We start from the raw sequence: 26,613 nt of genomic DNA, 5'->3' as shown, positions 1-26,613 counted from the left end.
CTTAAAAAATACACACACTCCACAGTTCCAGTGCCTTTATTCAACATTTTTATTAGTCCTTGGGTCGTTTAAAGCATAACTGTGCAGTTTTGGAGCAGGATGGCTTTTCTCACAATCATTCTCCTTTTGCTATTTTCCCAGCCCTCAAACAGCAATGTTTTGCGACATCTGCTACCAAGATGTACTCTTCCTGTTGTTATTGTTGTTGTTTAGTCGTTTAGTCGTGTCCAACTCTTCATGACCCCATGGACCAGAGCACGCCAGGCACTTCTGTCTTCCACTGTATCCTGCAGTTTGGTCAGACTCATGTTTGTAGCTTCGAGAACATTGCCCAACCATCTCGTCCTCTGTCGTCCCCTTCTCCTTGTGCCCTCCATCTTTCCCAACATCAGGGTCTTTTCCAGGGAGTCTTCTCTTCTCATGAGATGGCCAAAGTATTGGAGTCTCAGCTTCACGATCTGTCCTTCCAGTGAGCACTCAGGGCTGATTTCCTTCAGAATGGAGAAATTTGATCTTCTTGCAGTCCATGGGACTCTCAAGAGTCTCCTCCAGCACCATAATTCAAAAACATCAATTCTTCGGCGATCAGCCTTCTTGATGGTCCAGCTCTCACTTCCATACATCACTACTGGGAAAACCATAGCTTTAACTATACGGACCTTTGTTGGCAAGGTGATGTCTTTGCTTTTTAAGATGCTGTCTAGGTTTGTCATTGCTTTTCTCCCAAGAAGCAGGCGTCTTTTAATTTCGTGGCTGCTGTCACCATCTGCAGTGATCATGGAGCACAAGAAAGTAAAATCTCTCACTGCCTCCATTTCTTCCCCTTCTATTTGCCAGGAGGTGATGGGCCCAGTGGCCATGATCTTCGTTTTTTTGATGTTGAGCTTCAGACCACATTTTGCGCTCTCCTCTTTCACCCTCATAGTAGCACCTTTTTTCACCTTTTTTAAAATAATAATAAAAAAGAATGGTAGCACATGAACCTTCTACGTAAGAAGGGGCTGACGAATATCAGCATTCCTAGCGGGAAGCCGGCTCCTGATTCGACCGCAGCAGAAGGGCGAACGAGAAAGAGATTCCTGAATGTGACTGACATCACTCGCTCCGCTTCCGCGCTGGTTGCAACGACACCTCCGCGACGGCAGGGGCCGCTGTAGGCAGGACGGGGGCAGATGCGCTCTCTTCCCACCGCCGCCGGAAGCCGCGCGCGGCCTGACTAGGCGGTTCCGCTCGCTTCCGCCCGCGGGTTGGAGGTGGCGTGAAAGGGAAAGCGGTTGTTTTCGTCGCAGCTTCAGCCGGAGATTGAGAGAGGCCGGCCGTGAGAGGACCATCCGCGGCACGATGCCCACCGTGGAGGAGCTGTACCGTAATTACGGCATCCTAGCCGACGCCAAGGAGACCGCGGCCGAGGTGCGAGCGGGCGGGCGGCTCGGACTGCGCGCGGGGCTCCTGGGCCTAGGCGGCGGCGGGGGAACATCGGCGCCTTTATGCGGTGGAGGCGGCTATGGGGAGGGGGGAGAAAGGAGGACGAGCCAGGCTCCCCACTCTCTGCCTCTGCTCACCTCCCTCCCCCCGTCATGAGTCTGGATTCGGACCCCCCCCCTTTGGGGGGCACCTCCTCCCCCTCCGCTAGAAATCTTCCATTGAGAAGGTGCTCCTTCCTTAGCTAAACAACCTGATTGTAGGAGCTTGAAATCACGGCTGGGCCGAAGGCTCTTGGCAAAGGCCTGCTTAAAAAATAAAAAAAAAATCCGGTTCTTTTTCGTAAAAGGATAAAGAAGAGGTGTTTTGTGAGGGGGGGGACGGGACGTGCAGTGTAGTAATCCCGTGCTCGCTTCTCCCAGCGCTCGTTTAGTTCAGCGGGTTTTTTTCTCCTCAAAAGTAAACCTGTTTAGAATTGCGGCCGCAGCATACCATGTGCTGCCTGCTGCGCTTGCTTATAGAGGCAGGGTTGTAGTCGTGTTTATGTGGGCGTTCATTCAGAAATCCATAGTCGCAAGTGATGCGATATAACATCTCATTTTGTGTAACATGTAGCATTACGTTGTCGTGAGTATGCATCCCTACAGCTCAGCCCTATGCATGTTTACTTACCATTCCTCCTGTGTTCAGTAGTGTGTGTTTTAGAATTGTGGCCTTAGAGACTTGTGTGCCATGCATCCTCTTCTAAAGCCATTGCCCCAAGGGATGCCCTTTCCCCAGTGCTGTACTGTACTCACAAACACAGGGTCCCCCCCCCCTCAGCTCTTCTTCTTGTAAACATCTGTGTTTGCTGTGTTGTACCTTGATGTGTGTAAAAGACCGGGGGGGGGGATCTTCTTTTTTTGCACTATACTTCCACCCGCGATGATCCATGGCTCTGTCTCCTCCAACACTTGGGGACACCTAGCAGTAGGTTATGAAGAGCTTATAAAGTATCCACCTACAATTAAACACTGCACACATAATGGTAAAAGTGTTCAGCTCTTTCCCAGATTAAGCCTGCTCCCCAAAAGCTAGGACAAATAGGATTATATTGCAGTATTTGTAGAAGATGCTTGCAATGCAATCCTATACATGGCTTACTGAATTGAGTGAAACTTACTCCCATGTACATGGGCATTGGTTTGCAACCTTAGACTTTTAGGAAAAGTGGTTTTATAGTTATCTAACAGACACTAAAAATAACTTTATGGGTGCTGTTTGGCACATGAGTAGTGGTGGTGAGATCTGCAGTGGATAGTGGTGATATAAATGCCTAAGCTATAAATAGCTCATTCTTTATATATAAATTTATTCAGAGCCTTAGAACAGTATTCTGATATTGCAGTAGATTATTGCATCTGTTAACTGTATAAAGCAGAGAGTTTCTATCTTCTGTCTTAGCACAAAGATGCTTACCAGGTGATCTTGGATGGTGTCAAGGGAGGTGCCAAGGAGAAGAGATTAGCAGCACAATTTATTCCAAAATTCTTCAAACATTTCCCTGAACTGGCAGATTCAGCTATCAATGCCCAACTGGACCTTTGTGAGGATGAAGATGTTTCTGTAAGTATTTTTTCATCGGCACTTAGCACTTGCATCTTGTTCCTTCTGATTTCATCCGTTCCCCTCTCATCCCCACCCCACTAACAGATTAACCATAAAAAAATTGTGGGGGAACAGAACACTTTTCACTCATAAGGTCTAAACCAGGAGAAACATCTTTGGGTTATTTAACCAGGATTGGCATGCTTGTCAATTGATTAGTAAATTATTTTATGAAACAAAATTATGGGAAGTTGATAGTGTATTTTTAAAAAAAAGTACCATATAATCATCTGGGAGCAAGTGTGGGTACCTTTTTTACCTGTTCATCAGGAGTTGGGGTTCATACAAACTTCATTTAGGCACAGGCATCAGTTTTCAAAAAGTATTTTCATATACAGTAGTTTATTTATGAATTTATAAGCTTCTCTTCAACATGTGCTCCCAACATATATGGTGTAAAATTTAAAATGAATTAACAAAATAATTTAAATACCAATTTCAAAAGAACAATGCAAACTAGCAAAATCAAAACAGGAATGACTCCCAAAGGCAGGATGAAACTACATCATCTTTGCCTGTTTACAAAACAATGACATAAAGTGAGAAAGTTGTACAGAAAAGGTTCATCCTTAAATCTGTTTTAGTTGTTAAAATGTTTAGCAACAGTGCAAGAGGAAATTTGTCATTTTAAACTTGTCTGTGTTGTAGTTTTATTTGGGTGTGTGTTAACCTCAGTAGATATTGATGTGACTTTTAGACTGTTCATCTGTTGTACTGTGATAATCTAATGACAGATAAGCATGTCATATTTACATATCTACCACAAAGTAAGTCCCATTTTCAGAGGAGCTTCCTCCCAGGTACATTGATATAGGATTTCAGGCTAAATCCCTTAGCGGAGCCTCATGGTAGCCTTAGGCCTCTTGCAATTAAGTAACGGTGAACATAAAAACTGACAGCACAATCAGACAATAGATTGTGTCTGACTTTCCCAACCTTTTTTTTTTTTTTTTTTTTTTTAGCTTTATATCATCTGTGTAAGAGAATTTTAATTCCTTGTTTGGTGAATGTGTGTGTCTTTGTTTTGTTTATAGATCCGGCGCCAAGCAATCAAAGAATTACCTCAGTTTGCTACCGGTGACAACCTCCCCAGAGTGGCAGATATACTCACCCAACTTCTTCAGTCAGGTAGAAGAGATTGGTGTTTGTATTTGTAACCTTACAAGGTGTAATCAGAGCAAGGTTCATTGCTGTGGTTGTATTCCTTAACCGTCTTGTTTTTTCCATGTCAATATTTGCAGTTCTGTATTTTAGGAGTCTTCACCAGCCCATAACTTTTGCTGTCTTACCTACCATTCAAATTTCTAAACACTCTGACCCTCCTTTGATTGAAAACTCAACATGTACAGGGAGCTGGCAATCTGTACATTCTAAAAGGTGCTTGTCAATCTTGACTCGTGCTAAAAGGTACATAGTCCACAGTGCAGGAAAGGGCTATGCTAATGTACCATTGCAGGTAGAAAAGCACAGGCATGCCTCAGAACCAAATGGAACCCCTACCATTCTGTGTCTTTCACTAGAAGGTGCCCTCTTCTAGTGCACTGGCACAGCAGCTGGTACACCTACTCTGGCTACTGCAGGAATTCTTCATGCTAGCTTCTTGGGGAAGAAGTATCCACAACCTCTAGGTCTTTGTCTTAAAAGCTGCATAGGTTTGTTGGAAACAATGCTGCTTCACATGTTGCAATGAAACTTTTTGCTTCCCACAGTTAAATGGGATAGATAGATGTATATGGCTTCTAGACACTGGCTGAAATCCAGTGGTGTTCATTCACTGGTGTAATGTACACTTTTGGCAGAATGAATTCCTTCTCCTGCCCCTATCACCTAAAGCAATAGATTCCCTCTGGAGCAGAGGGGCAGGTGCAAGGGGATATAAATGAAGGGGGAGGTCTGCTTGTGTGGTGTTGTATGTTGCCCATTGATTAAACATTGTTGTCTTTCTAAGTTTGTTCTGAGTATAAGCTTTCATGAGCATGCACACTTCTTCAGATATTCTTCAGTGTGCATGCACACGAAAGCTTATACCCAGAACAAACTTAGTTGGTCTCGTAAGGTGCTACTGGACAATTTTTTAATTTATTTCAACCACGTCAGACCAACACAGCTACCTAACTGAATCTACAATTGTTGTCTTTGTGCTTGTTTCTGTTGTATTCTGCTTCTTTTGTTTGTTTCTGTTGTAAAATAAGCAGTGTTATTTATAAACTATAAATTATTTATAATATTATAGTTTATAAAGAATATTTTAAAAAACAGTGCTCTCAGGTTAAAACCTGGACATGCTTTGATTAATTTTTGCAAACCACAATATGGATTATAAGAATAGTATTCAGATAACAGAAGAGATGGCAAAATGATTAAAGAAGCAGTTTATTAATCAGATAAGACAGACCCGCTTTGAGGAAGATGGAAGTCTATTGGGGAAGATAAGGAATTGGGATTTAAGAATATGGTGGCATAAGTTCTTTTGTAAGAACATATGGTTTTATGGATATATGTATGGGGTTTTTTGTTTTTTGTTTTTTTGTTTATCATATTTGTTAATTTCTTGTATGTGTTTGCTAAGCAAGAAAACTAATAAAAAGCATATTAAAAAATAAGCAGTGTTATTATTATGCTGTCATTGTGCATGGTGTTTTACAGGGAATGTTTTATATGCTTCTTGGAAGGGAATAAACATAAGTCAGCTGATGCAGCTTTGTATTTGTACTGCTATGTTATCTGCCTTCTGTTTTTCAGACGATGGTTTTGCCACTTTCATTCTTCACCTGGTTCTTTGAATAATTTCTTATCACATGAGATTCTAGTTTGTGTCGATTTCCAGTGCTTCACTTTATTTAGCTAGAATTAAAAATATTTTTCATCTTTAATTTTCTCTTTCCCCCAGATGATTCTGCAGAATTCAACTTGGTTAACAATGCTTTGCTAAGCATATTTAAGATGGATGCTAAAGGTAAAGTATGCCTTATATCCTGACATTTATAAATTGTTTGTACGCTCTGTTGGATCTTTTGGGATGAGAACTGACTATCTTTTGGGAGATACGGAATAGTTACCAGTCTGAATACCTTTTTGACAATAATAATAGAACAATTTGCAAAGATACAAAGAATATAATTTTGTGTATTACAATAGATAGCTATTCCAGAGGAGGGTATAGATCTTTTAGAAGCAACAGGATTTTTTCTACTAATGTGGTATATAACATTTACAATTATTTATGCCATTTCCCTGTAGCTGACTCATGTTATTCTTTGGCGATCACTTGTAGCCAAGTAAGATTGTCTTCCATAAACACGGTTTTAACAGTGAGTCCGTAAATGACGGTGGAGGCCAGTTCTGGATCCACATGTCCTTCCACAGTGGCAACCTAGGTTTCTAGGCGGGAGTTGATCACAGTGAGGGTTTGCCAAGCGTGCCTTCCTCTTAGCACGTTTCTCCCTTTTGTCCTGAGCTCGAACGTCTTCAAAGCCTATGACACCTTTAGTAAAGGCTGTTCTCCATTTGGAGCGCTCGCAGGCAAGTGTTTCCCAATTGTTGGTGTTTATACCACATTTTTAAAGATTTGCCTTGAGAGAGTCTTTAAACCTCTCCTGATGACCACCAGCATTACGCTTTCCATTTTAAAGTTCGGAATAGAGTAGTTGCTATGGAAGGTGATAATCAGGCATCTGCACAACATGACCAGTCCAACAAAGTTGATGTTGAAGAGTCATTGCTTCAACACTGGTGATCTTTGCTTCTTCCAGTACACTGGCATTAGTTTGCCTGTCATCCCAGGTGATGTGTAAAAAAAATTTGGAGACACCGTTGACAAAATCTTTTGAGGAGTTGGAGATGGTGTTTATAACATATAACATATGTTATATAACATATACTTGGAATACTCAAATATCTAACAAAATTATATTCCTTTCAGTTGTAAAGGGATGCTTATGTGATATTTATTTCTATTTTAGGAACACTGGGTGGTTTATTTAGTCAGATTCTTCAAGGAGAGGATATTGTACGAGAAAGAGCCATCAAATTCCTCTCCACAAAACTCAAAACACTGCCTGAAGAGGTGTTAACAAAAGAAGTAGAAGAACTCGTACTAACAGAATCGAAGAAAGTGAGTACATTAGTTTAGTTAAATTATGTTCTTCATAACAGAATTGCTTCCTATCAGAACACATTAAGTACCACCTATGGGTGTAAATTAAAAATGCAGCTAATAGTGTTGCTTCACCAGTTCAAGATTCTGAAACATTTTAGTTGAGTCTAGCAAAGGTATGCTATTTTTCCTGTCGGGTGGTTGCTGACACACACCCCCCAAATGAACTATCAAGACTACAAACATTTTTGTCTGCTTTGGAGAATACCTAAGTTAGCTATCTAGGGGGGTGATAATGGAATTGGAGGAATAAATTTTACTACCTCACATACCATATGTGTAGGAAACACGTTGTCAAGCCACTTGGTAATGTTACCTATCTAACATCTATTGAATCTTACATTTTACATTATCTAAAATTGAATATCAGCTTTGCTAATAAAAAGACTATAATCTTCGTATTCACTTTTGTTCACAGCCACATAAGGGTCATTTTCCATTTAGTGGTGGAGACGCATCCAAGTGATAGATAGCATTTATTTTAAGATGGAGAGAAGCCATTGTTCCTTAATCCCATTTTTATATTTGCTCAGAGAAAAGTCCCACTGAGTACAGTAGGGCTTTGGCCCAGGTAAATTTACAAAGGTTTGCAGCCTTAGACCCATTGTATTAAATAAAACAAGTTAATTTGCAACAGCACTTAGGTTCTTTGTGGCATAATGTACAAAGTGTTGGATTCAGAATGTTCGCCCAAGATTCAAATTCTGCTCAGATATGAAACATTGGGGGAGATCATTCCATCTGACTTTTATTGCATGGAAGCTTTAATACTAAAGGAAGAGCTTTTTAAAATGGTTTGTACACTGAAATGTGCTGTAAAAAAATTAAGCGAGGCACTTGTTCCCACCTGCATTGGTATGATTCTTCATTCTTTTCTATTTTTCTCTTTTCTTAAGGTGCTCGAGGATGTGACAGGAGAGGAGTTTGTCTTGTTTATGAAGATACTATCAGGCTTGAAAAGCCTGCAGACAGTGAGTGGGAGGCAGCAGCTAGTTGAACTAGTGGCTGAACAAGCTGATCTTGAGCAGACCTTCAATCCATCTGACCCCGATTGTGTGGATAGACTCTTACAGTGTACTCGTCAAGCAGTCCCACTTTTCTCAGTAAGTATTTATGGTGTTTTGTTTTTTAAGTGTTGTGACTGTTGTGACAATACAGCATGGCTGTATTGGTTGTGTCAGAATGACTATCCCATAATACAATACAGTGGTACCTCGGGTTAAGTACTTAATTCGTTCCGGAGGTCCGTTCTTAACCTGAAACTGTTCTTAACCTGTAGCACCACTTTAGCTAATGGGGCCTCCCGCTGCCGCTGCGCCGCCGGAGCACGATTTCTGTTCTCTGTTCTGTTCTGAAGCAAAGTTCTTAACCTGAAGCACTATTTCTGGGTTAGCGGAGTCTGTAACCTGAAGCGTATGTAACCTGAAGCGTATGTAACCTGAGGTACCACTGTACACAACTGTGAAAAGTTGCAAGACCGTTGCATGTGTCACTGATATATATTTATAAAATAGCTTGTATGCTACTTTTGTCCCCTCAAGGACTCTCCCAATAAATAGAGCAAGGCCATCAATTTCATTGGATCTACCCTGAGTATGATTAATGTTTGGTATCACTCAATAAAATCTAGTTAAGATAGATTAAAATCAAGTGCAGAATAAAATTAACCAAAACAAATCAGGGACGAGACAACAAAATTCAAATCAGATTAAAAACCAAGTGGAATTAAAAGAAGCTGAATTTAAAGCTTTAAAGAAAGGAAACCAACCCATTTAAGGTACCTGTTTGCTAGAGTTGTAGCTTTCCTATCTCTCACTGTATGTAAAACACCACTGTTTTATCTGAGCATGCTTGCTGTCTAAAATCTTTGAAGGTGTTTCAGTCTCGGAAAACAGTGTCATGTTTACGTAGTAGTATGCTAACTTAATGATCTTGTGATTAAAAAGGCTTTTAGTGCTAGCTGCTATCAAATGAAAAATTGGAATTGTGCAGCAAAGCATTGGAAAATGTTGCTGTTACAGCTGCTATTTTGTTTTTCTACAGAAAAATGTTCACTCCACAAGATTTGTCACTTACTTCTGTGAGCATGTGCTGCCAAACTTGAGTTCCCTGACCACCCCAGTTGAAGGCCTTGATATACAGTTAGAGGTAAGCTAATCTGGAAATATCTCATGGAGCCTGAATTATAGGTATCCAAGGTATGCCAAAAGAAGATAGGAAGAAATTTATTGCTAATTTGGACCACTGACAAGGCTGATTCTGCTTGTCTTGTTTTATACTCTCTCCTAAAGTATTACATAGATTTGCTTTTTTATCATGTGTGCTGCTATGCAGAACAAAATTCAAACAATTTATGCATATAGTCTGTAGCCTGAAAGAATGCTGTTCACAGGAGTCACTATCTTCCACCCTCTAGGCACATTTTCTGATTTGCACTGTCATATCCAGGAATAAGCCCTTTCTTTCTGTCTTAAAATCTGTTCTTTTTTTTATAATTGTCATGGTATAAAGTTGCAACTGTTAATTTTCCAATGGCTTTTTTCCTCTCTCCCCACCCACTGTAGGTGCTGAAACTGCTTGCTGAGATGAGCTCCTTTTGTGGAGACATGGAAAAGCTAGAATCAAATTTGAAGAAGCTTTTTGATAAACTACTGGTAAGAGGATTATTAGTCTTAAGAGAGAGAGTGAAAGTTTGTAATTAGATTTCATTATGCCTTTTATTTTATTTGAATTGAAAAGCACCTAGTGTAATGATAGTACTTCCAGAGGGATAACCGTGTTGTAATAGCTAATTGCTTTAGCAGATTTGAACACCAGATGTTGACTAATTTTCATACACAGTGTGTTTACAAGTGTGAAGAAGTTCAATTCTCTGTGGATAGCACAGCACTTGAAAGATGCTTGAACAGCAGCCGGGAGGAAATACATGCTTGGCTTCAATAGTAAAGGGCATGGACTCACAAATTGTGTCCAGCTTTGGTAGCTAGACCACCAAACCACAGGTGGGGTACTGTTGTCATACACCTGCCTTGGTGTAATCTGTAAGGGAGCCATAAATTTGTGGGGCTGGGTGTAGTCTTCCCATCTCTGTCTTCCTGTCTTCTAAGTGGGCTGCAAGAGGAGGATTTATTATTTATAATTTTTTGCATACTGCCCTTCATCCAAAGATCACAGGGTGGTTTAAATTATAAAAACACAAAAATATATACAGTGGTACCTCGGGTTACAGACGCTTCAGGTTACAGACTCCACTAACCCAGAAATAATACCTCAGGTTAAGAACTTTGATTCAGGATGAGAACAGAAATTGTGCAGCAGCCGAAGGCCCCATTAGCTAAAGTGGTGCTTCAGGTTAAGAACAGTTTCAGGTTAAGAACAGACCTCCGAAATGAATTAAGTTCTTAACCCGAGGTACCACTGTATCACAATAGCTAACAATAACCCCCCCACACCTTTTTTAAAAAAAGTCTCTGTCCTGTGGTCTGATTACCGAGGGTCCCCACCACCACTTCTTTAATCACTCCCTTTCCCCATGTTTCCATCTGAGCTCCCTTCACCAATATGAAATTGGGGAAGAGTCTGCCCACCCCTGTAGTAGGCAATGGGAATGAATTCCATCTGAATATATGCCTATGTCTTTGTCTTGCTGCCAAGGAGAGAGTCGGGAGGAGAGCAGGGACACTGGAATGGATAAACACTGCAGAGGTCAAGATGCAGTGGAAAATGGCAGACAAAAGCCGACTAATCTTGACTGAGTGAAGTAAAAGGGAACATTTAAAATGCTGTTACCTACTCTCAGTCGGAGAAGTAGAAGGGAGGAGCAGGGACAGAATAATAGGGGAAATGTTGGCAGTTTGTGTGTTCTGGTTTCTAAAAGGACAAATATGGCTTGAGATTGCACCCTAATTCTGACAGCTGGGATTAAATATACTTGGCTGTGCAACCATGTTTGTGAACCTCTTTCGGAAGGAGATTTGGTAACGAATACATAGTTGAGGCAATGACATCTTAAATACTAGATGAAGTAACAAGTGTCAATTCTTCTGGTTTCTGTTTCTCAGGAATACATGCCACTCCCTCCAGAAGAAGCGGAGAATGGGGAGAACGCTGGCAATGAAGAGCCCAAATTGCAGTTCAGCTATGTGGAGTGTTTGTTATATAGCTTTCATCAACTAGGTCGAAAACTTCCAGACTTCTTGACAGCCAAGCTGAACACAGAGAAAGTGAAAGACTTTAAAATCAGGTAGCATTAAAGTGTATGCGTGTGCAGACTTCATTAGAATAGCAGTAATGGAGTCATGTAGAATCCTGCTGATCTTTTCTCTGCCAATTATAATTAACCATATGATTAATAAGCAAGCATTAGCCAATAATAGAAAAGGTTAACTAAAACTTCAGACTGAAAATATTGAAGATACTGTTCCTAGTTTTCAGGGCAATAGGGAAATGTCTATGTCAGAATAGCTGTATAGCCCCAAACTGACATTTCAAACTTGCTTCTGGCCCTCTAAAATTAATGAGAGAATTCTTCTCAGTTTTCTTACTAAAAGTTACTTGTTGGATATGTCATATTGTCTTTCTGTAACTCAAACTAGCCTATACTTGTATAGCAATGAAATGAATAGTTTACTGGGCGGTGAAACAAAATGCCTTTAGCTTTTTAATATGCACCGAAGGCTTATCGAGTATAAAAGCTGTAATGCTTCCAACAAAGAATTACCTTTACGTTCGTGACCTGTAGCATACTAATACTGAACTGCAATTTAAGCTGCTCTTGAAGAACTCATAAAGGGCTCACATGTTCTGAATTCTCAGATCAAATGGCACTTTGACCAATAGTAACCGAAATGTGTCTAAGGATTATTTAGTGGATTTTAGCGGATCTCAACATTTGTGTCCCTTGGTGACCCTAGGTTAGGGCTTTGCTCTGAGGTTTTCTGCTAACCTCCATGTGAGATTTCCTCCATGCCTTTGTTCCATAATCAGTTTCTAAAATTGATAAAGGAGTGGTTTGATGCCAAAGACTACATAATTCTTTCAGATTTCTCTTCAGCATCAGAACAATCTTCTCCATGGTCAGTGACAGCATCTGGCATCCTGGGGGTAGGATCCATCCTTAACACCTGCCTTAGACACTTTGATTCCCTCCCGCTCCCCGACCCAGTGATCCAAGCAGCACAGAGTCTACCCAGCATTTAAAATTGGCATTATGGGAGGTTTTTCATATATATTTGCATTTTCTATTTTACATATACAAATGAAATAAAAACATAAACATATAAACCCCTTTATAAATCAGAGCTTGCCGTCCACTGCCATTCCATGGTAACCTGGAAGTCATTATGGGAAATTTTTCATGGTAGCTGTCACAACTAGGACCCCTGGTAGATTAGAGAGCCAACTTTGATTTTAGTCGCATTTGGCACCAGCTGTGCTGCAGGAGTTGCCGGAAGGAGACGTACAAGGCACTATCCATCCGTCAAAAGGGACTCCACTCTGGGTTTGTGTAGGGTTTACACCTTAGCCTTTTCTTCTCCTGGAAATATCCTTCAAGGCAGTGAAGGTTTAGGATCAAAGTTCTGCTTCTCTCAGTAAAATGTTCTTGGTTTTGATTGATGTTTAAATTATATTTGATATTAAAAAGTCTTGATTCATAAATCTACCCCAAAGTTTATTCCTCTATAGAGACCCCTTTATTTAGGACATTCTACATAAGGTCTCTTACTTAGGCAAATTCAGTTTGCCAAATGTCTTTCTGTTGAGGCTTTTCTTTTTTCAAGATACTAGCAGTTTTCCTTTTTATCATCTTGATTTCACTGTGTGTTGCATAACTTACTGTTCAGCTATTCTCTTTTGTTAAAGATTACAGTATTTTGCTAGAGGACTGCAGGTTTACATCCGACAGCTTCGTTTGGCGCTCCAGGGCAAAACAGGAGAAGCATTAAAGACAGAAGAGGTATGTAGTCCTCTGTGACGGCAGTACCTTAGCTGAGTTTACCATAATGATTTTATCACAGTATAGTCTGATGGATAAAGCTCGTGACAGTGGCTTTGATCAGTAGTAACTGGGGGTGTTGCTCACAGAAAATAGTTTTTCCAAATTGCCCTGTGCCTTCTGAAAAACTGCTCCCGAGGGTGGTGAGACTGTCAGGATATGATATGGGAGCTGCACAAAAGGGGAATTGATGAAAATCGGGGATGTCTTTTTCCATGAGCAGAAGTATCTCTCCACTTAAGCAAGCTCCCTTGGATTGAACTAATTGAAGAGTGTCACTGTATCGCTTCTATTTTTATGCATCCACTCTGTTTCACAGAGAACAGAAAAGCAGTGTGTTGCTAGAAGTGTAGCAAGGGGGGGGGGAGGGTTTTGCACCAATCCTCCACATAAGCCAAAGGGCCATAACTAAACTACATGTGCATGTGATTATGCATGAAAGATTCCAGACTCTAGCAACTGGTAGTCTTTCAGATGGAAAATAGTTTTCCTCAGTGTTGTTGTTAATTTAAAGAAAAGAAAAGAATGCACTGAGCTTCATTGGAAACATCTTAAATATAGACTTAAAAACAATTTAATTTTAACATTTCTAAGATAGCCTTTCTCCTTTTTTGCAGAACAAAATTAAAGTGGTTGCGCTGAAAATTACAAATAACATAAATGTTTTAATCAAGGTAAGCCCTTCTATATTTTATTACTGGATTTGTTTAAAAAGGATGGTTTGGTGAAGATATTAGTCCTGAAGCTATTTGTGACCAATCAATTCTGTGGCCCTAACTCTGTTCTTTCTGGAAACAGAAATACTGTTCCAGTAACTTTTGCTGGGTGCTGCTCAGCCCAGTCAGATGGGTTGCAGCATTATTATTATTATTATTATTATTATTATTATTATTAAATGTAGTAGATTCTTTCCTCACCCTGTTGTGCTTGGGCATTATACCAAACCTGTAGGGAAATTTAGTCTGTTTTCAAAAACAGTGCAGGAAACAATGGAATTTGATCAAATCCTTTACAAGAACATAAAAGAGAAGTGAGTGAGAGAGAGACTGAATTAATACTTAATGCTAATCCTAATGATGGATTTTCCCAAATGTAGATTTTGGAGTGAATTTTTTTTTAAATCCAGGAAATCTGTTATCATGCAATAAATTTTGAATTGGGGAACTTTAGTTTTTAACATCTGTTCTTCAGCTGTTTAAAGTACTATTCCCAGAAACATATAATTCCTATTTTGTCTCTAGGATCTCTTCCACATTCCCCCTTCATACAAGAGCACAGTGACGCTGTCATGGAAACCAGTACAGAAATCTGAAGCTGGGTAAGTTAGCAGCGAATGACTTCCAACTATTTATGTATTTCTCTCTTGTCTTTCTGCCCTCCAGCAGATCTCTGTTAATGTAATGTTGGAATCTTCTTTTAAATTTATTTATACATCTATAAAGTTATGCCAAAAATGTTATTCTGCACAAGTTATGATTTTGTATACATTCATTCATTCATTGAGTCAGTGTGTTTGAACATCCAAAGGAGAGTTAAGATAAAAGGAATAATAGAATTGTAGAGTTGGAAGGTACCTCAAGGATCATCTGGTCCAACCCTGCAATGCAAGAATCCCAGCTAGAGATGGCCACCTAACCTCTGCTTTAAAAAGAATATACTTTATTTAGCAAAACAAATAGTCGCTTCACCAATTGTAATAACTTTACTCTGGAGAGAGAGAGATGGGTTGGGATCCAGAGAAGTTCGGCAACATGTTCCCATGCACACAGGAGAAGTACAGGGGGCTGATAATCTTTGCATTCCTTCTAGAAGTACCCACTCCTGGTGAGGAGCTGCTCCAAAGAGTCCTTAACCTTTCAGAGACTACTGCTGCTAGAATAGGGAGAGCTACAAATACTGCATGTCTGAGCAGAATACCATATGCAGTGCCTGGGATCCTGGCATCTTGGTCCTAAAAAAGATGGCTAATCTAGGAGTCACCTCTTCTCTAGGCAAAACATAAGGCTACCTAGTATCTTCTTTACTTGAGAATAAGCAGATGGTGGGTTTTTCTTTTTATAAAAATAAAAATAAGCAAGCTGCTTTTATATTTTTCTGCTATTGGTGTCTGGAAATAAAAGTAAAAGCCCACCTGTTCTTGCAGAGGAGCAGGCTTTTCCAAACTCAGGGTAACCAAGATGGTGTCTTCCAGATGTTACTTGACTTGTAACTCCCATCATCCCTGGCCCGTAGCTATGCTGGCTGGGGCTATGGGGAGTCCAGCAATATCTGGAGAGCACTTTGGTTACTTACCTCTGCTCTAAGAAAAATAGAAGCTTTGGTTATTAAGGTGGTGTTCAATTTTATCAATTTTGTGACATATTTGCCCTGAGCGCTCTCATTTTATTTTAATTTTTAATTTTACAAACAAATGAGCTAGAGAGTAAGGTAATAGGAATCTTCTTGCTTTGAAATGCTAGGAATTTTTGTTCTGTGCTATTAATGTTGCATGTCTGTAAATTAACTTTATACGAAAAGCCTTCATTAAGTTTTCCATTGCTGTACATATTGGGTTCATTTTTTTTAAGTCTTACTTGTCTCTGCAATATTTTTTCCCCCTATTTTCTTTGAAGACAAAAAAGAGCAAGTGAGGATGCAGCTTCAGACTTGCCAACAAAGAAGGCTCCAGCAGGACCAAAAAGGGATGCCAGGCAGATATACAATCCACCCAGTGGGAAATACAGTAGTAACCTGGGAAATTTTTCTTATGGTAAGCGTTGCAAGAGATTGTGTTATTCTGTGCAGGGGAGAAATAGGATTCTGTTTTGTGTTGTAAGATGAGTTGCCAGGCTCTGTTGCCTTTGGGTGGTGGTGTTCTCTGGTATTCCTGTTCATGAATTTTGTGTGTGCTTTTTCGAGATACAATCTTGGCATGATTTTGATTTACATATCATATTGAACAATGTCTAGACAGGTGTAGCAAGCCTGTGGCCCTCCAGATGCTATTGGACTGCAGCTGTTGTTAGTCGAGCAACATCTGGAAAGCCTCAGGTCTCCTGCCTGTGGTCTTGTACAAGATACTTATTTTTGGTCTCATTGGCATTTACCTGTATAAAATTTCAACCTGTCACATCCAATTCTTGAGTCAGGTTTTATTCACATTGAATAGGAAGGGGGGGTTGTAACATGATAGGAAACTCTTCATTCAGATTTATGGGAAGGTCTTCCATGCCATCACTTAATTCTTTCATGAAATAGCAATCCAAACTTGTATTCACTATGCCAGACACTATGCAGACCCTGCAGCTCTGATATGACAGCAACGGACCTGATCCAGGCTTCTTTGCTTTGCCAGCCTGAGCACTGGTGCACCACAAAGGCTTTTTGATCTGTCCTCCCACCTTCTTTCCTGGCCAGGACTGTAGGAGTGGCAATGGCTGTGTTGGTCAATGAATCTCTGCCACTGTTGGTCAGTAGGGTAGGACTGCAGCCTACTATAATGCTGGAGAAACGAAATAAGAATTGGAGAGATCACTGTAAGCAGCTTCAATTAATGCTCTTTCCACACAACATTTTTTTCTCTTTAAAAGGCATTGTTCAGCTTTCTCATTCAGTTAAGGGCTTAAAAAATGGTATGTTTGATACTCATTCACAAACTTTGGCTTTCATATGCAATCAGTGCTTTCATATACAATCTGTTTACTTAACAAAGACATTGTCTGGATTCAAAAGAGTCTCATAAGTGTATATCGGCAATTAGTGCTTCATCGGAAGTTCCCCAGAGTTTTGTAAGTGGCTTGTCTAGTGTTGCAAACGGCTGCAGGCATAATGAGGAACACTGGAAACTATGACGTGGACACTTCCAGAATAGTCCCCTTTGATTCCAACACTTAATAATATACAGGTAGTCACATGTTCCATAAGTGGTAAAGTTATTTTCTATTCTGTTAAACAAGTTCTGCAAATAAGTCCACAAAGAAATGATTAGCCTACCTGTACCTGTGTAGCATAATTGGGGGGGTGGAGAGAGCCAATTGACTTGCCAATTGCAAAACCTTTCTTGGAATGAGTTATTACCATAGCTAAACTGGCAAGCGCCTATTTTCAAGTTTGTGTTCAGCTTAGACATCTTGCAAGCTGAAGGAAATTGCTGACTATACCTTCCACTATCTCAAGTTTGTATGTTTTAATGTAACTCAGCCTGTGATCTTAAGAGTAAAGGATGGTTAAGAAATAATGATAACAACAGACGTGCAGTATGTGTAAAATATGTATATACAGAGTAATTATACGGATTACTACTACTTTTTCTATGTATCAGAGACTTTGATGTTAAAATAGTTTTACTGGATAAGGAGGGGTAGCACACATGAACATGCTAAATATGTCATACTCAGCCTTGTTTCAGAGTTGGGAGGCACATATGAGCAGGTTTATATTCTGACTTGAAATAAAGTTATCATAGGAAAAGCTATTCAAAGCAGGTTCACACTGTCCTATCCCTTGAGTGGTTGTGTAACTGGGAGAATGACCATGTGGATCAAGCCTTATGTGAACTGGGCAGTATGCGCTGGGAGCTGGTGTGGTTCTTACTGGTCTTGCTTCACACAGTTGGGCTCTGCATCTACTTGATTAGAGAGTATGTTGCAATTCTTACTGTCATGTTTGTTTAAGTGCCACTTGTATTTAAAAGCTAGAATTATAACTAGGGGTAGTTGCTGTTTTCCTTCTTGTCAATCAGAGATCTATATGTTTTAAAACAGACCTTTATTTCTCTTTATTTTCAGAGCAGAGAGGTGGTTTCCGTGGTGGACGAGGGAGAGGATGGGGTGGCCGTGGTAATCGCACTCGTGGAAGAATCTACTAAAATCAATGGTGTTTTCATTGCCATGATCATCTTTCAAGTCTTGACGAATTGCCTGGAGGGCTGCATTGTTTAAAGAACTGTCTTCTGCAAAAGACTGATTTAAATGTTCTTATACCTTTGTATGTATGATCTACTTTTCTAATGGACTGCAGACGCACCCACAGTGAAGCTACAACTGTATTTTTGGATGTTTAGCAGCTGGCAGTTTGAGTTTGTGTCTGGGTTTGTTTTTTAAGCATCTTCAAGACTTATTCAGGAAGAAAGCATGGGTTTTCCTGCTGATGTTACATTCATCTATAAATATGGCTATACAAAGTAGGCTCCTTAGTGTACAATAATTTTCATATGCTAGATAAGAGGTGGAAATGTTATAACTGAAGTTGAAATCAGCGGTAACCCTTCTCCAGACAAAATCGTATTTTTATTTTATTTTTTGCAGTAAGTGGGAAAGAATGATATTGCAGAAAAAGTAGTATAGGCTACCAGTGGTAGCATTGATTGTTGATAGGAATCCTTGATTTTTAAAATGTGCAACATGGATGCAGAAGAATCTGTGCTCTTTATCATAAGTCAGTCCATTTACTTGTTGGGAAGGGTGGGAGGGAGCAGGGAAGACCAGGTGTTAACATGAACACATTTTGCTCTTCTCCATATATTGTAACATAATGTGTGTTTTGCAAATGGCTTTTTAAATGTTCTCTATAAATGTGTGTGTGCATATATATATTTATATATATGCCATAAAATTATAGTGAAAAAGAATAAAACTGCTAGAAATGCTACCCCAAGAATGGCAAATTTGTGATGCTGTAATAACTCTTTCTTGTTAAAGAGCTTGGATCAGTTTAGCCCTTAGAAGAAGCTCTTTTGTTTTTGTGTTTTTTGTTTTTTTAATTAGTTAGATACCTGTGTTTACAAATATTAAGCATGGCATTAGGCACTTGAAATTACTGCTATTCAGTTGCACTTGGGTAAAAAGTTAAAACATCTTGGTAAATCTTACGTAATAATGGAATCATCATAGTGATAAGGATTCTAGATATTTTATTTAAAATAATATGATGTAGCAAACTTGATTCTCACCTCCCCCCAAAAATATTTCCCATTAAAAATGTATGTTGGGTCCTTAGGCATGGGAGGAGGAAGAGTGAGCAGCATAAAATGTCAATATCAGTACCAGATCATAGGAAAATTTATAACACTGCAGGAATGTTTAAGTTACCCAGTGTCAGGCTTTATTTTAAAAAATTGCATATTCATTCTTCGCATCACCCCCCATTCCCCTCTAGAGTTTGATGCCTGTACTGAAAACCAACATTTTGTACAAAGCATATTTCCAGCAAGCCTCATGTATATCAGAGAGAAACAGTTTATAAACTGGACAAATAAATCATTTTAATCATTCTTTGGGCCCCATCTGTGCTATGCATTTAAAGCAGTATCATACCACTTGGAACAGTCATGACTTCCCCTGCCAAATAATCCTGGGCACTGTAATTTGTAAAGCAGGCTGAGAGTTCCCTAAGGAAAGCAACTGATTGTTAAACCACTCTGAGAATTGCAGTCCTGAGGAGAATAGGTGTTTCCTAACAACTCTCAGACCCTTTAACAAACTACAGTTCCCAGGATTCCTTAGGGCAAACCATGACCGTTTAAACCAGTATGGAACTGCAGGTGAAGCCTTGATGTGTACAACCTTGTTTCGTTTTTCTTTCGATGGCCACAAACATGATTCTAATTAAGGAGAAACATCTACATCTATTCAGATTTTTGTTTTAGAAACTGGCCTGGTCAAAGTACAAATAATTGATCAAAATGGATTTTGAAATATTTTTGGTTAATTCAGTATGCTGCATATTTTGGTTACCATGGCAATTTGAGGTCCTTTAATAATGTGAAAGCCTAATTTTTAAGGATGGGCATTCAGTGATTACTACTGTGCCCAAGTATCTTTGGACAGGGAGTGGGGAGGGTCCCCTAGGTAACAAATTGACTAAAAACTATTTCTATTCATAAATGATGTGCAGATTGTCCTTAGAAACAGCTAGCTTTTTCACTTTTTATTGTGGCTGCAGTTACTTCTTTTTGGAGACACCCATTAATCACATTCTCTTTGTAAAATTTCCTTTATGCCTTTGCAATAAATCCATTTTGTAATTTTGTTAGTGACTTCTTGTTGCTTGGTCTTTTTTAAATCCATTTTGTAATTTTGTTAGTGACTTCTTGTTGCTTGGTCTGAAAACACACTGGACTTTTAACAAAATATGTCATCTCTAGGTTTTAGGGATAATCTAAATGTAAACCATTTTTGTGTGTTCTTATAAGTTGGGTGTGATGCAAAAGAGAGTTAAATATAATTAATTCACTTAAAAGAGCTTGGTTGGGTGTTGGTGATTCTCTACTTGGCTCAGTCATCAAGGGATAATGCACTTGCAGCATGGTGCTTTTGCATAGAAAAAGCAATGCTCATCTGAAGAAGGTAAGAGTGCAATAGAGAATTTCCTACAACAGCAACATCCTTTCTCTTCCTCGTCATTCACAGCAAATTTACAGTGCTCTTGGATAGGCAGATTGTGAATAGGATGGCCAGGTGAGGGACGGGGTTCCTGCACTTCGTTGTGAACAGGGATTTCAGCAGGTGTAGCTTTCATGACAAGCCACTCCATCTTCTACACAACTATTAAAGGTGCGGGAAGGTTCTGTCTTCTTTTTTTCTTACTGGCCTCCCTAGTTAGGAATGAACATGCCTGAAGACCATGTTGGTAGACATTATTGGGACGCTGCCTTAAACTGAATTAAGTCATTGGATCTTTTAACTCTCTACTGATTGCCAGCAATCCTCTGAAGCCGTTTGGGTGGTTGCAAGAAGGCTGCATGAGGAGAAGGGAAGCCCCATCTGGAAGATCCGTACCCTTGGTTTTGACACCTGAAGTGTATATTTTTAGGACCCACCTTACATTTTTGAGATGGTACATTGTTTTTAATTGTTTTTAATACTGTGTTTTAATGTAGTCTGCCTCGGATCAGAGGGTGAAGGACATGTAATAATGTCCACTCACACAATCACCCATTCTATGTATTTCTAAGGATATTCTATAATCCATAGCTATATTCCTGGTCCTGCAGTTATGTTTAATCTTTAGCCATTGACAAATGAGTCTTTTCAATGATGCAATGACTTACATAAATCTCTGGATGGTTAGGAATATTCCTAAATTCTGGTTTGAAAATCCCTAAATTCTTGTATCTTTAATTAGTCCTATTTGGTAATGGGGTGTGCCTGTGCAAGTGTTCATCCTGTCAAGTGACAGACCCTGTCATCCCCACTGTATTCAAGCTGTTGAATGCCTTAGATAACTTAATGTGTTGTGCACATGGCACACATTAAACAGCCCCATTTAACTATAGATGCATACTGGAAAGGTGGTCCATTCCTTCTTACTAAAGTCATAATTAAAAATTCAAAAATATAGTACAAAAATACCAGTTTAAAATTGATTGGATGCAGAATGGGGGAGTAACTCACTTCCTACGTTGAGGAAGAACCTTGTTTTTGATTAACAGCTTCTAAGATTAGCAGTAGTATCTAGCATGGCTGAAATGTTTCCCTGCTACTTTTTGAATATTGTCATTTCTAAGGGCATTTATTCTTTGGAATCTGGCCCCTTTGCCCTGTGCAGAATGCAGGTGAGCCCGATTCTGTTCGGTGCTGTAATAGTGGGCACGGGGCCAGGGTAATCTATGTCTGCCACGGGTTTCGGCCCCTGTGTCAGTATATCTCTTATATGGCCTGCTGTTGCTGGGGCGTTTTTTTCAGATGGGGGGCGGGGCAGCCTGAAATGTTCTTCCATCCGGACGGGCAGGTGCAGCAGCCTCCAAACGGGCACATGGTCCCATGTCAGAAGCAGTCCGTCTACTCTGGCCCTCCGTGAAAAAGGGCTTCCTCTCGGGAAAGCGGCCACAGGATTGCAGCCTAAGGCACACGTGCAACCAAAGGACTGCAACGCGGTCAGCCAGCTGGCGGGTGCTCCCTTCGCGGAACAAAAAGAGCGCGCCTCGTATTCACCTTCCGATGACAGCGGCTGCGAGCCTACGATTGGCTGCTGCCTCTGAGCAGCACGTGGGAGGGCGTGGCGGAGGATGCGTAGAGGGCACGGCCTCATCTCTACTCCCGGCGCCCTCCTTTTGTAGGCCACGCCCCCTTTCGCCACATTCTTTCTCCGCCTCCCGCTCTCAGGGGCGCAGCCACGCGAGACGTCCTCATCTGTTTGACCCAACGCTCTCCTCCCCTTCCTCCGGCCTCTCCCGGTCACATAGAGATAGGAGAGGAGGAAATATAGAGTGACACGCGCACGCAGGACTTGTGGTCTTAACAGGGAGCTGGCTTCTCCCACTTCACTTACAAGGCGAGTTGACTGAGGGCAGAAAAAGCTGCTATGCTGCTGCCGAAGAGGATCCATCCGCGCACAGCGGCATCTCGAAACATCTAAGCTTACAAGTTCGGGCTTCGCGCGAGTCTACCCCTTTTCGTACCTCTAAGCTTTCTGAGCGCGCGCACACTTCCTTCTCCAAAATGGCGCTGGAGGCCAATCCGCTTCCGGGTGGCGCGGGTAGGCCGGGCTTGAGGAAGATGGCGGTAGCAGCAGCAGCAGGAGCAGGAGTGTCCGGGCGGGGTGGTCGAGGGCTGGCGTGCGCCTCTCCGGGCTGGGCGCTGCTGGGCCTTTTCCTGCTGCTGGGCTCTGCGGCTCAGCCTGGCGCCGCCACCACCCACTGGGTGGTCACCGAGGATGGCAAGATCCAGCAGCAGGTGAGGGAGGGGCTCCTCTGGCCGCTGTGGGAACCGTCGCCATAGAAACGCTTCCTCCCCCCCCCCTTCCGTCTGCATTCTTCTCCCGGTGCCAAGGAGGGTCCGTCCCCTGTGTAGGGAAGGAGAGAGAGAGAGAGAGGCTCCGCGGGCGCGTTGCCGGTGCCTGAGGTGCAGCCCCTTCCCATCCCTCCCTTCCGCAGGGCACTTTACAGCGCCGCTTCCCTTGCTGGCTCGAGTTTCCTTCCCTCCCTCTCATGTCTCCAGGTGCACATGGCCGCGAGGTTCTTTCTACAGAGGTGCGTGAGCAGATCCTGCAGGATCAGGCCAGTGGCCCAAATAGCCCAGTGTCCTGGGGAAACCAGCAAGCGGGGTTCGAGCACAAAAGCAGCTCTCCTCCTCTTCCCCTCCTGTGGTTTCCAGCAACCTCGTTGCTGCTGTTCTTGAAGCTCTTTCTTTGATCAGCGTTTCTGTGGTGGTGACCTAAGAAGAGCCCAGCAGGGATCCCTTTAGGACAGCAAAGTGCCTCTGAGGAAAGAGTGTGATGTAGGAATAGTGTCAGCAGGCCTTCCTTGTTGCTTTTCTGCCCACACCCCTTCTGGGCGGCCCACGATTTGGTCTTCAGGTGTATACTGCCTCTGCTTATGGACATTTTCATTTAGTTACAGTAAAGGTTGACCTCTGTGAATTTATCTAAGCTATCACTGTGACACATTATGTAGTGGTGAATTCCGTAAGTAACCATGTGTTACATGTAATAGAGAGATAAAGGTACTATTGGCCGCCTGTCACTTTCGTTGGGACCTTCATTCCGGAATAATGAGAGAGGTGAACTGAAGACTCCTCAGTTTCTCCACATGATTTTATTAACAGGTCATGTGTCTTCATAGTCATCTTTCTCTAAAGAGCCCCAAATGTCCTAGCTAGCCATTCCTTGTTTGGAAGTCCAGCTCCCTGATCACTTTAGAAGCTCTTGTCTGTAGTGTTTTAAATATCTCCTAATTCCCAACATTTAGTTTTTCTTCCCCCACCCTACAATGCTGCACCTTCTGTTGACGCTTTCATTTAAGGTTTTCTGTGGCACACAGTCATCTTCCACCTGAAATGCCCTTTTTGAGTCCTACAAAATCTCTTTCAAGTTTCATCTACAAGCATGGCTATCTCACGGCTCACCCTAATTCCATATCATATAGGAATGTTAAATGGCAATGGACCCAGTACAGAGTTTTGTTCAGAACATTTTGAAAATGTTCTGCTTATTCCTACCCTCTTCTGCATGATTTCACAACCAATCACCATTTCACAACCAATCACCATTTCACAACCATGACTACTGTTTACTTAGGAGCCTTGTTGGAAGTCCAAGTATGACTACTGAATCTCCCCTACCTTACATGCTTGTTGACACTCGAAGAATGAAAAGCAAAACATCCTTTGCGGAAGCCATTCTAATTAATTAATGTGTTTAACCATCTAGTTTCAGTATTGCTTTCTACTAGTTTACTTAGGGCAGTAATTAGGATAAGTGGTTCTGTGATTTATCAGAGCCCCTCTGGCTCCCTTTTTAACAGGCTTGATTTCATAGGCAGCCATGTCAGTTTCACCTTTGCCCTCATTCAGTTTGTTCTGTTTCTTTCTTTCTTGATGGAGAGACTTGGGCAGAGGTTGATAAGTACAAAGTTCCATGTCACTCTCTATTTCACACATCACTGCTTTTGAGTGAGTTTTATAAGTGAACCACCGAGCCATCAAACCCTCGCTTTAAGTATTATTTGGGCTATACCTGGGTGAAGCATTGCTCATTTATCGATAGGAAGATTTTCTGTTTTGAATGGCAAGGCAAGGCATCAGTCCACTAGACAGCAATGACTAGGCAAAGTATAAAAAGGTAAAGGGACCCCTGACCATTAGGTCCAGTCGTGACCGATTCTGGGATTGCGGCGCTCATCTCGCTTTATTGGCCGAGGGAGCCGGCGTTTGTCCACAGACAGTTTCCAGGTCATGTGGCCAGCATGACTAAGCCGCTTCTGGCGAACCAGAGCAGCGCACAGAAACGCCGTTTCCCTTCCCGCTGGAGTGGTGCCTATTTATCTACTTGCACTTTGATGTGCTTTCGAACTGCTAGGTTGGCAGGAGCAGGGACTGAGCAACGGGAGCTCACCCCGTCATGGGGATTCGAACCGCCGACCTTCTGATCAGCAAGTCCTAGGCTCTGTGGTTTAACCCACAGCATCACCCGCATCCCACAGGCAAGGTATAGAAGGTGGTAAATCTATTCAGCAGGTACAGTTCACCAGAAATGTAGTTTGGAAAAAGAATATCATGGCAGCTTGATTTTATAAGATGGCAGCTGTTTTATAAGTTAAATTTTTGCCAGCAGCTTGGAGCAGTCCTACCAAATTAAAAGGACTTATCTCATTTGAATTGCTTTTCTGTTATAAGTTGATGGGCTTTCATATAAAAGGTATTCCCTTTTATAGAGTGAATTCAATGGTTACCTACATATAATAACCTGTTTTTATAGGGCTTCCTGGTTTTCATTAGTATTACAAATCACATATTTTGTTGTTACCTAGATTTGTTGGTTCTCTTCTGTGCTTTATAACGTATGTCATATGGTGGTGGGGTGAATCTGTAGGTAAGTTTAACATGGTGAAAGTTTGGCTATGCTTAAACTTCATTGTACATTGCTGAGGTCTGCAACTAAATTTGTTTTCTGATCATAACTCTCTTACTTGTTACAAACTGTTCTTAATCTAGAGCCTCTGCTGATCACTTCCCAGTTTTGCTAGCTTTCTCATTTTCCTGTAATAATTAATATCCATACCATTTACCATATGAGATATTGAAAGTGACTCTAGTACAGTGGTACCTCGGGTTAAGTACTTAATTCGTTCCGGAGGTCCGTACTTAACCTGAAACTGTTCTTAACCTGAAGCACCACTTTAACTAATGGGGCCTCCTACTGCTGCGCTGCCGCCGGAGCACGATTTCTGTTCTCATCCTGCAGCAAAGTTCTTAACCTGAAGCACTATTTCTGGGTTAGCGGAGTCTGTAACCTGAAGCGTATGTAACCTGAAGCGTATGTAACCTGAGGTACCACTGTATTTATTACACTTCTAATCCAATCTCCTTAAAGGGTACAAAGTCTGAGAGTTGGACTTGCTTCCCTGCTATGCAAAGTTGCCTCAGGTTTTGGTTGGTCCTAGTAAACCTATTGCCTAACCATGAATTTTAGATATAAAACAGATGGTAAGCAACAAGTGTTTGTCTGCTACTGGACAGAATTAGTCAGCAGAATGGGGAGGGGGGCAATTTTTGGTGTTCCCTTCCTGCTGCCCCTCCTTGATCTTCTCTGGAGGGGACCCTTCGGAGCAGATTTCTGGGGAGCTTCAGGGGGTGAGGGGACAATTGAAATTGTCTCCCTACCCAATCTTGCTGACAGTTTATCTTCTAACTGATCAAATACCAATTGATGTCATACTGTATTAGCTATTCTGGTGTGGAGATGCCTCTTAATTAAAAATTTAATATTTACTTATTAAAATGTGTATACTGTCTTTTATTTCAAATAAATATTGAGGTGGTTATAAATCAGTAAAACAAACAGCATATAATAAAATATGATAAAATGATATTAATGAAGCAGAAATAAAACATCAGGATCAGCTGCAGTAGCCAGAAATGCCAAGAATCAGTATTAACTCTTGGGCTGGGGTTTTTTGTTGTGGGGGGTTGTTGCT

At 41.1% G+C, this 26,613-nt stretch overlaps 2 protein-coding genes and 1 long non-coding RNA gene across 7 annotated transcripts in view; 2 read left to right on the top strand and 1 right to left on the bottom strand.

The window, feature by feature from the left end:
* The first annotated feature begins 1,220 nt into the window (after nucleotides 1-1,220).
* API5 (apoptosis inhibitor 5) lies at nucleotides 1,221-20,235 on the top strand. Its single transcript, XM_081001973.1, has 14 exons — nucleotides 1,221-1,410; nucleotides 2,866-3,027; nucleotides 4,104-4,197; nucleotides 5,960-6,025; nucleotides 7,032-7,183; nucleotides 8,122-8,328; nucleotides 9,269-9,373; nucleotides 9,790-9,879; nucleotides 11,287-11,468; nucleotides 13,088-13,181; nucleotides 13,838-13,894; nucleotides 14,462-14,538; nucleotides 15,833-15,969; nucleotides 17,987-20,235. The coding sequence occupies exons 1-14, from the start codon at nucleotides 1,342-1,344 to the stop codon at nucleotides 18,064-18,066; spliced, it is 1,572 nt and encodes a 523-aa protein (XP_080858099.1). The 5' UTR covers nucleotides 1,221-1,341; the 3' UTR covers nucleotides 18,067-20,235.
* Nucleotides 16,337-22,735, bottom strand: LOC308475420. Its single transcript, XR_013985174.1, has 2 exons — nucleotides 22,600-22,735; nucleotides 16,337-16,701 (listed from the first exon to the last, which is right to left on the bottom strand). It is a non-coding gene; the product is annotated as an uncharacterized lncRNA (long non-coding RNA).
* TTC17 (tetratricopeptide repeat domain 17) overlaps nucleotides 22,606-26,613 on the top strand; it is a 56,825-nt gene continuing 52,817 nt past the window's right edge. For 2 of the 5 annotated variants that reach the window (XM_081001472.1, XM_081001470.1), the window contains exon 1: nucleotides 22,606-22,873. In XM_081001472.1, coding sequence (XP_080857598.1) covers nucleotides 22,640-22,873 — 234 coding nt within the window. In that variant the 5' untranslated portion in view covers nucleotides 22,606-22,639. Of the gene's footprint in view, nucleotides 22,874-23,022; nucleotides 23,170-26,613 lie in introns of those variants that run through there. The other 3 variants (XM_081001471.1, XM_081001474.1, XM_081001473.1) reach the window with 3 other exon arrangements.

The sequence above is a fragment of the Podarcis pityusensis genome (genome assembly GCF_964106645.2).
Source record: "Podarcis pityusensis genome assembly, chromosome: 1".
NCBI lineage: Eukaryota > Metazoa > Chordata > Lepidosauria > Squamata > Lacertidae > Podarcis > Podarcis pityusensis.
Note: the sequence above shows the minus strand (reverse complement) of the source record. Positions and strands in the feature narration are given on the sequence as shown.

What these genes read in the sequence shown, in the direction of transcription:
- API5 (XM_081001973.1), top strand. Translation starts at nt 1,342, where the DNA reads ATGCCCACCGTGGAGGAGCTGTACCGTAATTACGGCATCCTAGCCGAC. An exon ending in CCAAGGAGACCGCGGCCGAG is followed by an intron (nt 1,411 to 2,865) that starts GTGCGAGCGGGC and finishes CTTCTGTCTTAG; the next exon opens with CACAAAGATGCTTACCAGGT. An exon ending in GTACAGAAATCTGAAGCTGG is followed by an intron (nt 14,539 to 15,832) that starts GTAAGTTAGCAG and finishes TTTTCTTTGAAG; the next exon opens with ACAAAAAAGAGCAAGTGAGG.